This window comes from Diaphorina citri, unplaced genomic scaffold, assembly GCF_000475195.1.
Source record: "Diaphorina citri unplaced genomic scaffold, Diaci psyllid genome assembly version 1.1 scaffold1215, whole genome shotgun sequence".
NCBI lineage: Eukaryota > Metazoa > Arthropoda > Insecta > Hemiptera > Psyllidae > Diaphorina > Diaphorina citri.
Window position 1 is genome coordinate 47,419 of NW_007378644.1, and position 12,493 is coordinate 59,911.

Consider the following 12,493-nt stretch of genomic DNA (forward strand, 5'->3'; position numbering starts at 1 on the left):
AAAATATGTTTTTGCCCCCCCCCCCCCCCCCCCCCCCCATCGTCCAAAAAGGACTGCGTCCCGCTTTGGGCCAAAAAAATTATGGTCACCCTAACTATACCTTTTATTATTAGTAATAACAAAGGAAGGACGGACTAATGAATATTTGTTTGTGTGTGTGTGTGTGTGTGTGTGTGTGTGTGTGTGTGTGTGTGTGTGTGTGTGTGTGTGTGTGTGTGTGTGTGTGTGTGTGTGTGTGTGTGTGTGTGTGTGTGTGTGTGTGTGTGTGTGTGTGTGTGTGTGTGTGTGTGTGTGTGTGTGTGTGTGTGTGTGTGTGTGTGTGTGTGTGTGTGTGTGTGTGTGTGTGTGTGTGTGTGTGTGTGTGTGTGTGTGTGTGTGTGTGTGTGTGTGTGTGTGTGTGTGTGTGTGTGTGTGTGTGTGTGTGTGTGTGTGTGTGTGTGTGTGTGTGTGTGTGTGTGTGTGTGTGTGTGTGTGTGTGTGTGTGTGTGTGTGTGTGTGTGTGTTCGAAGTTTATGCCTGGCCAAACGGCTCATCCGATTGCTAAAGTTCTTTGTCAACTTATTGCTTGCACTCTCGTGAAGGCTATAGGCTATTTTCCGGTTCGTTTTTGTTAAGCTACGCCGAGCAAGATCACTAAATGAATGAATGACATGAACGGCCATGCCTTAAGGATTTCAGCTAGTTTATAATATTTTAAAGAGTAGAATGGAATTGAAACTACATAAATACATATTATAAATATAAATGAATTCCCCATCCGTGGCACAAGCTCTGCTTAAACGGATGGGTGGTATTTATAACAAGCAGGGTCCGTCCCTCCGGGAATTTTTTAGCCCGTAGTGATTAGAGAAAATCAGTACCTATGTAGGTACCTACCTAATTTGTTTAATATTCAGTTTATTATTATTCTTGATTTGATTTTTTGATTTTACTTTTATGTAATGATTTAAAATCAAGACTAGAGCCCGTTCTCCCTTTATTCCCAATATAAGGTTCAAGTCACCCATCCTATGATAATAATATTAATGAACTGGACATTAAACAAATTAGGTAGGTACATAGGTACTGATTTTCTCTAATCACAATCGAATAAAATACGGGCTAAAAAAATTCCCGGAGGGACGGACCCAGCTTGCATTTACATTAATTAGGTCTAAAAACCTGTCAAAGCCTAACTAAAGGAACAAAGAGTTCATTAATGTAGTTACATTCAGACTACAGTGTGAATTCGAAATTTATTAGATTGTAATCACCCCTATTATTAATAAAGCTGACTTATATCCGAAATTCTGGGCTTTATTTAAGTGCGCGCATTATAATCTGTGTGAAGTTACATGAGTTGGGTATTTGAAGAAACTCTCGGGAGAGGAAAAGTTTAAGAAATCGGTTACCTTGTGTAAATAAAGAGTAATATTTACTAGAAGGAGGTGGTGGTAGAGGAGGAGGTGAATTATTTGTAAAGCCAAAGGAAAAGAAAGTGGTTGAGGGGGGGGGGGGGAATTTGAAATTTGAGCATATTTTATAAAAACACATGAGGGAAAAGAAAGTGGTTGGGGGGGGGGGGGGGTATCTGAAATCTGAGCATATTTCATAAACACACATGAGGCTACATTGTAATATAGGGTGCATGCAGGCATGCTCCTAGCCGAAGTAAATGAATTTAGTCTGGTTTTCCATTTGAGTTACTTAAGAAGCTTTCCAGGATGTTCTCAGAGCGTTCTTGGGGCAGCGGTAAGCTAAACAAAAATTTTAAAATTTACTAAAATTTCGTCTTCACGACTTTCCTAAATTCCTACATATTTTTGTGCGATGCCGCCTGAATATTCAAACCTATGAAAATGACGAGACGCAGAACTTTGACACTCCTCTAGGAGATAGGAGACCTTTGACACTCCTCTAGGAAGTCTAGGAGATAGGAGACCTTTGACACTCCTCTAGGAAGTCTAAGAGATAGGAGACCTTTGACACTCCTCTAGGAAGTCTAAGAGATAGGAGACCTTTGACACTCCTCTAGGAAGTCTAAGAGATAGGAGACCTTTGACACTCCTCTAGGAAGTCTAGGAGATAGGAGACCTTTGACACTCCTCTAGGAAGTCTAGGAGATAGGAGACCTTTGACACTCCTCTAGGAAGTCTAGGAGATAGGAGACCTTTGACACTCCTCTAGGAGATAGGAGACCTTTGACACTCCTCTAGGAAGTCTAGGAGATAGGAGACCTTTGACACTCCTCTAGGAAGTCTAAGAGATAGGAGACCTTTGACACTCCTCTAGGAAGTCTAAGAGATAGGAGACCTTTGACACTCCTCTAGGAAGTCTAAGAGATAGGAGACCTTTGACACTCCTCTAGGAAGTCTAGGAGATAGGAGACCTTTGACACTCCTCTAGGAAGTCTAGGAGATAGGAGACCTTTGACACTCCTCTAGGAAGTCTAGGGGATAGGAGACCTTTGACACTCCTCTAGGAAGTCTAGGAGATAGGAGACCTAGGTTGCATTCCTCTAGTGTGGGTTTGGAAATAGGTAGGTACTTTTTTTCATTTTCATGGGTTTGGATAGGTAGGTACTTTTTTTTATAAGAGGCTTGACAGAGGAAACTGTAACTGCTAAGATCTTATCGTCCCGAAATCGAAGGGAGAAGGAAGACAAGTTATAATTATAAGAAATGTTCATGCCGAGAACGAACATTATCCCTTCAGGATAAAATCCACCCCGGGCGGGAATCGAACCCGCGACCTAGCGCTTACAAGGCAGACGCGCTACCAACTAAAAGCTAACTAGGCTGGCTGGACAGAGATACATTCGGCCCCTAATAATATTGATCAAGATATTTGCGAAATGTGAATTTGTTTTCAGGAACTATCCTGTATGTGAATGGAAAGCTTTGACAATATTTCCCGATTCGTCCCGAGGGATCACTTAATGTATTTAATATATGTGGATTCTTTCACAACCTCTTGTGTCCTAAGTTGTGACGTTCTTGGACATCGGTGTTTCAATACGTCCTATTCTCCTAATAATAAATGGGTACCCATGTGTAAATAGGTAACTAACATTAAACTAGGTAGTTAGTTGAAAGACAAACTAAATGGAAATTTGGCGAGTTATAATACCTATAGCCCTATAGCTATAGTCTCATAGGTAGGTACTTATTTTGTTCAAATAGGCGCACCCATTCTTGAAATATATAGGCACTATCTGATACAAATTACCTATTCTAAGGTTTAAAATTCATTATTTATCGTTTATCTATGTTTGTGTAATTATATCTAGTTATAGGCTATGTGTGTTTGTGTTCTAAAAAGGTAGGTAGGTAGGTAGGACAATATGGGCCTACTTGTAACAAGTAGCTTCGTTTTTTTTTTTTTTTTTTTTAAAGATTCAGGAAAATAAAAATAGGAAAACAGTGTTGAGAAATTTATAATGTCTGCTGTTCATGAAGAAGTTGAAGATGTAGGTACCTAATAAATGTAATAATAATCATATCATGTACGACTTAACAACCCAGAGTAATAGGTAAGTAGGTAGGTATAGAAAATTATGAATATGTAGGAAGGTATTTGGAATCCCACGTTTAGGAACATGTTCTGCATACATATAACTAGGCAACTATATCAAATTATTTTCAAAAATGAAACTCACCTGTGTAGGTATATGTATGTTAGGACCAATCCCCGAATTCGCTCAATGAGCGAAAAAAATAGCTGATTCCGCGGAGTGGAAAAATCGGCCATTGAGCACCAAGAGAAAGAAGGCTGCCAGCCTAGTTAGCTTAGTTGGTAGCGCGTCTGCCTTGTAAGCGCTAGGCCGCGGGTTCGATTCCCGCCCGGGGCGGATTTTATCCTGATGGGATAATGTTCGTTCTCGGAACGGCTGGCTTTCTCCTATCCTGTCTTCCTTCTCTCCTCGATTTCGGGACGATAAGACCATAGCAGTTACAGTTCCCTCTGTCAAACCTCTTAAAAAAAAAAATAAAAAAAAAGAAAGAAGGCTGAACTTGCTTGCATACAAAATTTCAGATTTCTGAATTCATCCGTTCAAGAATTAAGGTGGGGGGGGGGGTTTATGAATGCACTGTATGAAAATAAAGAATCCCTAACAGCGCCACACGATCCGTTTTCTCCGTCAAGATGCTACCATCATAAAGTCCAGGACAACATGGCCTTCAAGACGGCTGACTCCATGTCGAATGTCAATTACGGCTGTTCAAAATTTCCAATCCACCTATCCTTAGGAACATTGTTTGTTCGATAGATGGGTCGTGTGTGCCGTTCTTGTATGAATGTGAAAATACAGGCCATAGTAATAGTGTGAAATAGGTATGTCCCAAATTTTTAGAAACACCAGCTGTTGACGACTTCCAATTGTCATAAACAAATTTAAATTACTAAAACTGAATAATTGGTGACCCGAGGATGATTTCTGTCACATTGGCAGATGAGTGTATTGTCACAATATTCTGCAAGTTTCACTGTTGTACCAGTACCTACTGATAATATCCTTGGAACCAAGGTAAGCTTATTTTCACCTTTGTCCCAAGCAGCATCAGCTTCCATCTTCTGCTCTCTTTATTCACATGAAGAAATGATCATTTCAATAGCTGATGCTCTTTGTAAGATATGGGTACCTACCTACCTGCCACTTAGTCATCATACAAATCACATTATTATTATTATTGTTGTTGTTGTTGTTGTTGTTATTATTATTGCTGACGAATATAAGGTACAAATCAGTGGCAAACGGTAATAATGAGATTGAGGCAGTGTTCTTACGGGACTACCACAAAAAATCAGGCCCAAAAAAATCCCTAAAACCCCTCAATTTTAATATTTTTTCATTTCATTGCTTTCCAGTCCTATTAACTGCGCTGCAGGCGAAATTTTTCCAAGGTGATGGCGCCAAGTAGGTAATTTTATCCGTTTATCCTCCCAATACACCCTATCCGCTAATTTGTACCCCCCCAAAAATAACACTTCGTGGCATAATCGATTTATTGTTTAAAGCATTACACGCCGCCAATGCAGTGATGCAGAAGTGATATTAGAGGAAAGAGGAGTGCAATGAGGGGAAAGAAAAGTAGGTACTACGTGAAGGAGGAACACACACATTATGAAGTGAATAAAAGGCGGGGTACAAAATTGATTTCTAATCTTTTTTGGGGTGGGATGCCTGTTGGGATTTTTGGGGGGGGGGCACTTGATTTATTTTGGGAGGAACGACTTGGCGGGGTCTTTTTTTATGCCACGAAGTGGTGTTTTTTGGGAGATCTCATAACTTTTTTCAGAAACTTACCTCAGAAACTTACCATAATATGACGTATGAACGCAGCACGAAAAAGTATAAAGGCAACAGGCATAATAACATAATTAGGTAAGGTTTGGTGAGTGTGGGTTATTTCTGAGTGAAAAACATAATAGTAATATCATTGGGTATGTTTTAGTAAGTTCGGGTCATTTCCGAGTTAAAAATACCATAGTAACATTATGGGGTAAGATTTGGTAAATTTCGATAATTTCCGAGTGAAAAACATTATAGTGTTACGTGTACGTGGGCGTGAATGGGTTCGTAAAAGATTAGGAGGACTAGTGAAAACACTCGCGAATTCGTTTATTTAAATCTAGAGTACAATAAGTTCATTTATTTCACAAAAAGAGTACACAGTCATTAGGTATAATCGCTATTACAAGGTACAATCTCTTATCACAAAGTACGATCGCTTATCTATCACGGTTAACACTAACTTTTACTTGGGTACTTTACTGTCACTTATCGCGGTACTAACACATATCATATCATACCAGATGAAATAAAAACATTGCCATTACAGTTATTTAAAATTAAGATAAAAGAGTGGTTGGCATCTCTAGTGTGACAGACACCGAAGCGAATACAATAGTCTGTCCCTTATACCTTTTTTAGTCCGTCTTTCCTTTATTATTACAATAGTAATAAAAAGGCAAAAAATCAAATCAAGAATAATAATAAACTGAATATTAAAAAAATTAGGTAGGTACATATTAGGTACTGATTTTCTCTAATCACTACGGGCTAAAAAATTCCCGGAGGGACGGACCCTGCTTGTTTCTTTTACTTTCTATTTTACAAGGGTAGGTACTGATTTTCTCTAATCACTACGGGCTAAAAAATTCCCGGAGGGACGGACCCTGCTTGTTTCTTTTACTTTCTATTTTACAAGGAAAGGAAATATTTATAATGATTTTGATGAGCTCAAAATCTTTTCCTTTTTACAAGAAAAAAAGTCAGGAAAAATGATAATAATAAAGCAAGATAATTAAAGATGTTGGGGAAAAAAGCAATGTAAGACTTCATTTTTTTTCCAGCTTTATGCTCAGAGAGAAAAAAACTAAGCTCACGGATTGTTTACAAAGCTCAAGGATGCTTTTTACTTTTTTTTTCTTTTTGATAAATGAATTATTAAAGCTCAAAGATGTTTGTACGATGACGTCATTAGACCTTTGAATACATCGTGGTACGTTTGGTCTATGGAAATCAAATGGGGGATAGACGAGAACGAATGTGAAGAATAGAACAAGGTAACTAATCTATTGAAGACTCAGTACCATTGTGAACCTAAATATCAACATTGTGGGAGAGATGGCAACTTCATCTACTTCACTTATTAATGTACCATCATCTCTCCCTCAAAGAAGAACTAACGACAATTACCCAGTACTGAGGTATCTATGTATATTTTTGTTTAAATACATAGGAAACCGAGAAAGGCTTAGACCTATTCCAATTATTTTTTCATTATTATTATTATGATTATTATTTTTTTTTTTTTTTCAAGAACCTGTTTGTTTCATGAATCATCAATACTTTATTTTCATATACACTTTCGGCTAAGTCTCCCCAAAATTCAAGGACAGAACCGAAAAGCTCTAGTGTCGAACCCCGGACAATTTTATATTAAATAAAATTGTAGATTTGTCTGTACATTGCTTAGAATTTTTTAGTTATTAATTCTTACATTTCTTTGATTTCTTACTCCTTATGCATCCACGATTACACATAATCACATTAGAAAAATTTCTGTATGTATGTAGGTATGTCTGTTTGTTATGCTGATAGACCTTTGTTGCCCTGTTTTCACTAGAAAACGGCTTGACCGATTTCGATTAATTTTTTTGTGGTTGTTAAGAAGAGTACTGAAGGCTTACGTAAAATTGTCACATTCCATCCTGATTCAAAATGGCCTATTACGCTGCACTGAGCGCGTAGCGCGCCCGTGTGTGATGGGTGTGTGTGTGTGGTGGATGTGGGTATGTGTGGTGGGTGGGTGGGTGTGTGGGTGGTGTGGTGGGTGGGGGGGGGGGGTGGGTGGGGGTATGGGTGGTGGGTGGGTGGGTGTGTGGGTGGGTGGGTGGTTTGTGGAGTAGTAAGGCGTCCAGGTTGGATTTGAAAGGGTTAATAGGGCTTAGCAGCTCCATTATGAATCGTCTTTTTTTTCCTCTCAGATCATTAACAAACAAAAAGGACATTTTCGTTTTCACAAGCTCTGCCTGCCTACCACGTTAACGGTACGTAGGTATTTAAATTTCAATTAATATTTTAAAAAAAGAAATAATAATAAATCACGATAATACCTATTTAGATAGGTATAGGTATATACTTACTCATACAGAGCGTTCGAAAAGTCTTGGAACCCCTGAACATTTTTTGAGTGGCTAAAGATAAGAAACTGAAATTTGGGGTAGAGTTTTATCTTTTAAAATTTTATTAAACTTTTTGAAGTATGTAGTCCCCCAATTTCGGCCGGAGCCAGAGTCGCTCCCAGCGGGTTTCAACCGGTCACCTTCAAAATCTTAAATGGGAAACCCCTGATTGTGATATCAAATTAAAGGCCTTTAAAAACGTAGCACTTTGACAAAAGTATGAGCTCGATCCAACAATTAGGGCCGGAATTATGGACTGTTTAATTTTGCCCTGTTCTTCCATCAATAGGGGATAGGGGAAGAGCCAAAATGGGAAATTCATTTGATAAGTGATTTGTGCTTCAAAAAGGTCTCATTATTGATTCATCTTGAAATTCAGACCCAAAAATGAAATTTAAATTTTCGGCCCTGATGGCCTGCGGGGGTACAAATGGATGTTTCAAATATTTATTTTTGTTGATGGGATTCATTAGTGGGACCTATTTGAAGAAAAAATCACTTATTAAAATTAATTTCCAATTTTTGGTGCTTCCTCTATTGACGGAAGAACATGGAAAAATTGAGTGATTACTTTAAAAAGTTTCATTTTAAAAGATAAAACTCTACCCCAAATTTTAGCTTCTCATCTTCAGCCATTCAAAAAATATTCAGGGGTTCTAATACTTTTCGAAAGCTCTATACAATAAATATACAGAGTATTTATAAAGTCCAGGGACCCCTGAATATTTTTTGAACGGCTAAACATGAGAAGCTGAAATTTAGGGTAGTGTTTTATCTTTTATTTAAAAGACCATTTTTTGTCCGTCCTTCCTTTATTATTACAATCGTAATAAAAAGGTATAAGGGACGGACTATTGTATTCGCTTCGGTGTCGTCTGTCTGTCGGTCGGTCTGTTTGTCCCCATAGAAGGACTTATCCAAACCTGGTCGACCTATATTTTTGTCCAGAAAACCATAAAGCCAAAAAACAAAAAAAAAACTGGTTTTTGAGGGATTTTTTTTCACATTTTCTCACAGAAATGAGCTCCGATCTCGAAATTTGTCGCGATGACGACCTATGAACTCAAAGCGAGAAAGTTTTAGATAACACTTCAGTTGATCATTTAAGACCGGTTTTAGCGTCACCTATGTTAAGCTACGCCGAGCAAGGCCAATAAATGGATGGGTGACTTCACCAATAAATGGATGGGTGACTTCAACATTATATTGGGAATAAAGGGAGAACGGGCTCTAGTCTTGATTTTAAATCATTACATAAAAGTAAAATCAAATCAAGAATAATAATAATAATAATAATAATAATAAACTGAATATTAAACAAAGTAGGTAGGTACATAGGTACTGATTTTCTCTAATCACGATCGAATAAACTACGGGCTAAAAATTTCCCAGAGGGACGGGCCCAGCTTGTTCAAAGTCAAATATCTCCGACTTGTCTCAACCGATTTTGATGATTTTTTTTTTTTTTTTCAATTTTATCTACTTTCGTGCCCCAACACACACATTCAATCCGTTTTCTTTCATCATTTGTAGTTGTCCCTCTACAACTACCTGAAAACGGCTACTTTCTCTGTGGCGTATAATATCTCTAGTAGCGCGGTCAAACATTCTTGACTTGGCGGGGCGGAACGCTACCGCGCTGAGATTTTCATAACGGCACATCAACTTCTCCAAGCAAGCACTAGCGTTGCAAGCAAACAACAATGACACCAGCGCTACTTACCTATCTGAATTTCGTTATAAATTTTTTGAAAATTTTGGTCTAAAATCTACAGAAATCCATAAAATCGAGAACTTGGTGAATTTATCCAGAAATCCCTTAAAATCCCTCAATCCCAGACAGACCCGAAAAATCCCCGAAAAGGGATGAAAATCCCTAAATTAAGAACACTGGATTGGTGATCTTAAAGAACAATCAATTCACAAGCAGAATGTACCTAGAGCTGAATCCTCCTCGTCTAAAACTTGATAGCTTGATACAGTGTCGACTGAGGAGAAAACAGCTCAGGTTTAGGTTGTTTTCCGTTTGTGTTCACCCTGTAGATTAGATAATTATAACATTTACTTTGCAAATGAATATCGATCAATTAAAAATTAAATGTACAACTTGTATGAAATTACATATCAGTTTTAACAAATTCTTTATACAGTCTGTTCATAGTCCCAGGCCAGCCTTTTAACTTTTTTTACTGTTCATCCTGGGAAGCTGAAATTTTACATGCAATCCTTGATTATAGGTAATTAAGAATTTTGGGAGGTACTCATAATTTTGGAGGGACCTTCCAGAATACCTAGATCAGATTTAATGTTCCCTCTACTTCACTTACGGTATCTACGTCACTGTACATATACAATTATCCAACAATAACTTTTATAATTGATCATTTAAAGTGATATTTTATCCCCCTTCCCAAAGCGATTGAAAAACTCGTGGGAAAATTTTGGAGGGACCTTCCAGAATACCTAGATCAGATTTAATGTTCCCTCTACTTTACTTACGGTATCTACGTCACTGTACATACAATTATCCAACAATAACTTTTATAATTGATCATTTAAAGTGATATTTTATCCCCCTTCCCAAAGCGATTGAAAAACTCGTGGGAAACCAAATTTATTGTAATAGGTAAGTACAAGGAAAAGAAATAAAGATGGCATTAATTTTATTCACTGTACGAGCTAGAACTACGGAAGTAACTTCAGGTAGGTACTGCCACAGTGCAGGTACCTGCTAAACATAATGTTTTGCACATTGCCTACTCTGCTGTATTTTTGGGCGTGCATAAAAAAATATTTCAACATTTTGGTACCAATAATTGCCATAAGAAACATTAATGGTTGTTGAAATTAGCTATTACAATGCTAAGGACTCGTATGTAGGTAAAATATTCTACACCTTAGGTAGGTATCCTGTGAAATTTAAAATTAAAGTAGTTAGAGAGGTATACCTAAAAAACTGATTACACAAAATTCAACTGATTGGCCATAAGGAGTGCGAAAATTAGCTGACTGACCATAAGGCAATACGTAATCAGTTTTTTAGGTATACCCTAGTTAGAGTTATCTACATAGTAGGTACCTACCTACATATACCCACATACCTGTTGTAGTTCTATGTTGTAGTCCTATTCTTGTTATTCCAATTTGCATAACTTCTGTGTTTATAAAATTGAACGGTAGTTAGAGTTATCTACATAGTAGGTACCTACCTACATAATATACCCACATACCTGTTGTAGTTCTATGTTGTAGTCCTATTCTTGTTATTCCAATTTGCATAACTTCTGTGTTTATAAAATTGAACTTTCCTCCACCTCCTCCTTTTTAGTCCGTCCTTCCTTTATTATTACAATAGTAATAACAAGCTGGGTCCGTCCCTCCGGGAATTTTTTAGCCCGTAGTTTATTCGATCGTGATTAGAGAAAATCAGTAATCGGTACCTATGTACCTACCTAATTCGTTTAATATTCAGTTTATTATTATTCTTGATTTGATTTTTCGATTTTACTTTCATGTAATGATTTAAAATCAAGACTAGAGCCCGTTCTCCCTTTATTTCCAATATAATGTTTAAGTCATCCATCCATTTATTGGCCTTGCTCGGCGTAGCTTAAGATAGGTGACGCTAAAACCGGTCTTAAAATAACGACTGAAGTGTTATCTAAAACTTTCTCGCTTTGAGTTCATAGGTCGTCGCGACAAATATTTTGTACCCCGCCTTTTATTTACTTCATAATTTGTGTGCTCCTCCTTCACATAGTACCTACCTTTCTTTCCCCTCAAGGCCAATAATTTCAACTCGTTCCAATCGCAGGTGCAGGGTGAGTTCGCGGACGTGGGGAGGAGGTTGTCAGACATGGAATTGAAATATGACTCCCTAGAGTCATACAGTCGGAGAAATTGTCTCCTGGTGTTTGGAGTTCCTGAGGCGCAGGCGAAGGATGAACATGAGAGCGAGAGAGCTGTGTTGGAGATATTCAATACAAACCTTGGACTTTCTATCCTGCCAGATCAGATCGACCGAGCGCACAGGTTGGGTAGAGTGAAGTCTGCAGCCAAGCCCCGCCTTATCATAGTGAAATTCTGTTCGTACAGAACAAGGAGAGAGGTTTTCCTCGCCAAGAAGAACCTCAAGGGCCTCCCCTTCAGGATCGGAGAATCGCTAACTAGGACAAGGTTAGCGATCCTGAACAAAGCCCGGGATGTGTTTGGTGTTCAAAACTGTTGGACATCCGACGGCAAGATCCTGGTCAAGGATGAGACAAACGGAGATGCTATTCGACATGTTATCACTACCATGAACCGGCTGGAAGAGGTGATCAAACAGAGGGCAGGACTTGCGGCTCACCGAGGTCGGAAGCCAGGAAAGCCGGCGGCGGCCAAGAGGTGTGATGGAGTGTCACCGGCTGCAGTGGCAACGAGAGCTGGGTCATCGTTTGAGGGAGGGTTTTACCAAAACAGGGAAATTTATCTTTTAGTAAATTTTGTGTTCTTTTCAACGGTGCAATCAGTCTTTTATTACCTTTATTGGTTCAAGAGATAAAGGCGTTTTAAGGGGACAAGGTATGAAAAATGTTGAAAAACAGAAAATCCTTCATAACCTACAGTATAGCGGAGCTATACTAGTACCTAATGAAAGTATTGCAATCGGTCCAAATTTTCAAAATCGGGAAATGGTTGGAAATATCCGTTTCCAGATAGCTTTTTCTGGTAGCCCTTTAGGTCCTGCATCAACCCTCAAGCGTTGTACAGTCGTTCGCGGGACACCCTGTAGATATCTCAAGAACAGTTTGTCGTAGAGCGATGACATTTGGTATGCTAT

General features: G+C 38.4%; 1 protein-coding gene across 1 annotated transcript in view; it reads left to right on the forward strand.

Annotated features, from left to right (window-relative positions):
* LOC113469749 overlaps positions 1-12,258 on the forward strand; it is a 13,174-nt gene extending 916 nt beyond the window's left edge. The window contains exon 2 of the mRNA XM_026827632.1: positions 11,486-12,258. Coding sequence (XP_026683433.1) covers positions 11,528-12,214 — 687 coding nt within the window. The 5' untranslated portion in view covers positions 11,486-11,527 and the 3' untranslated portion in view covers positions 12,215-12,258. The remainder of the gene's footprint in view (positions 1-11,485) is intronic.
* Positions 12,259-12,493: the final 235 nt, after the last annotated feature.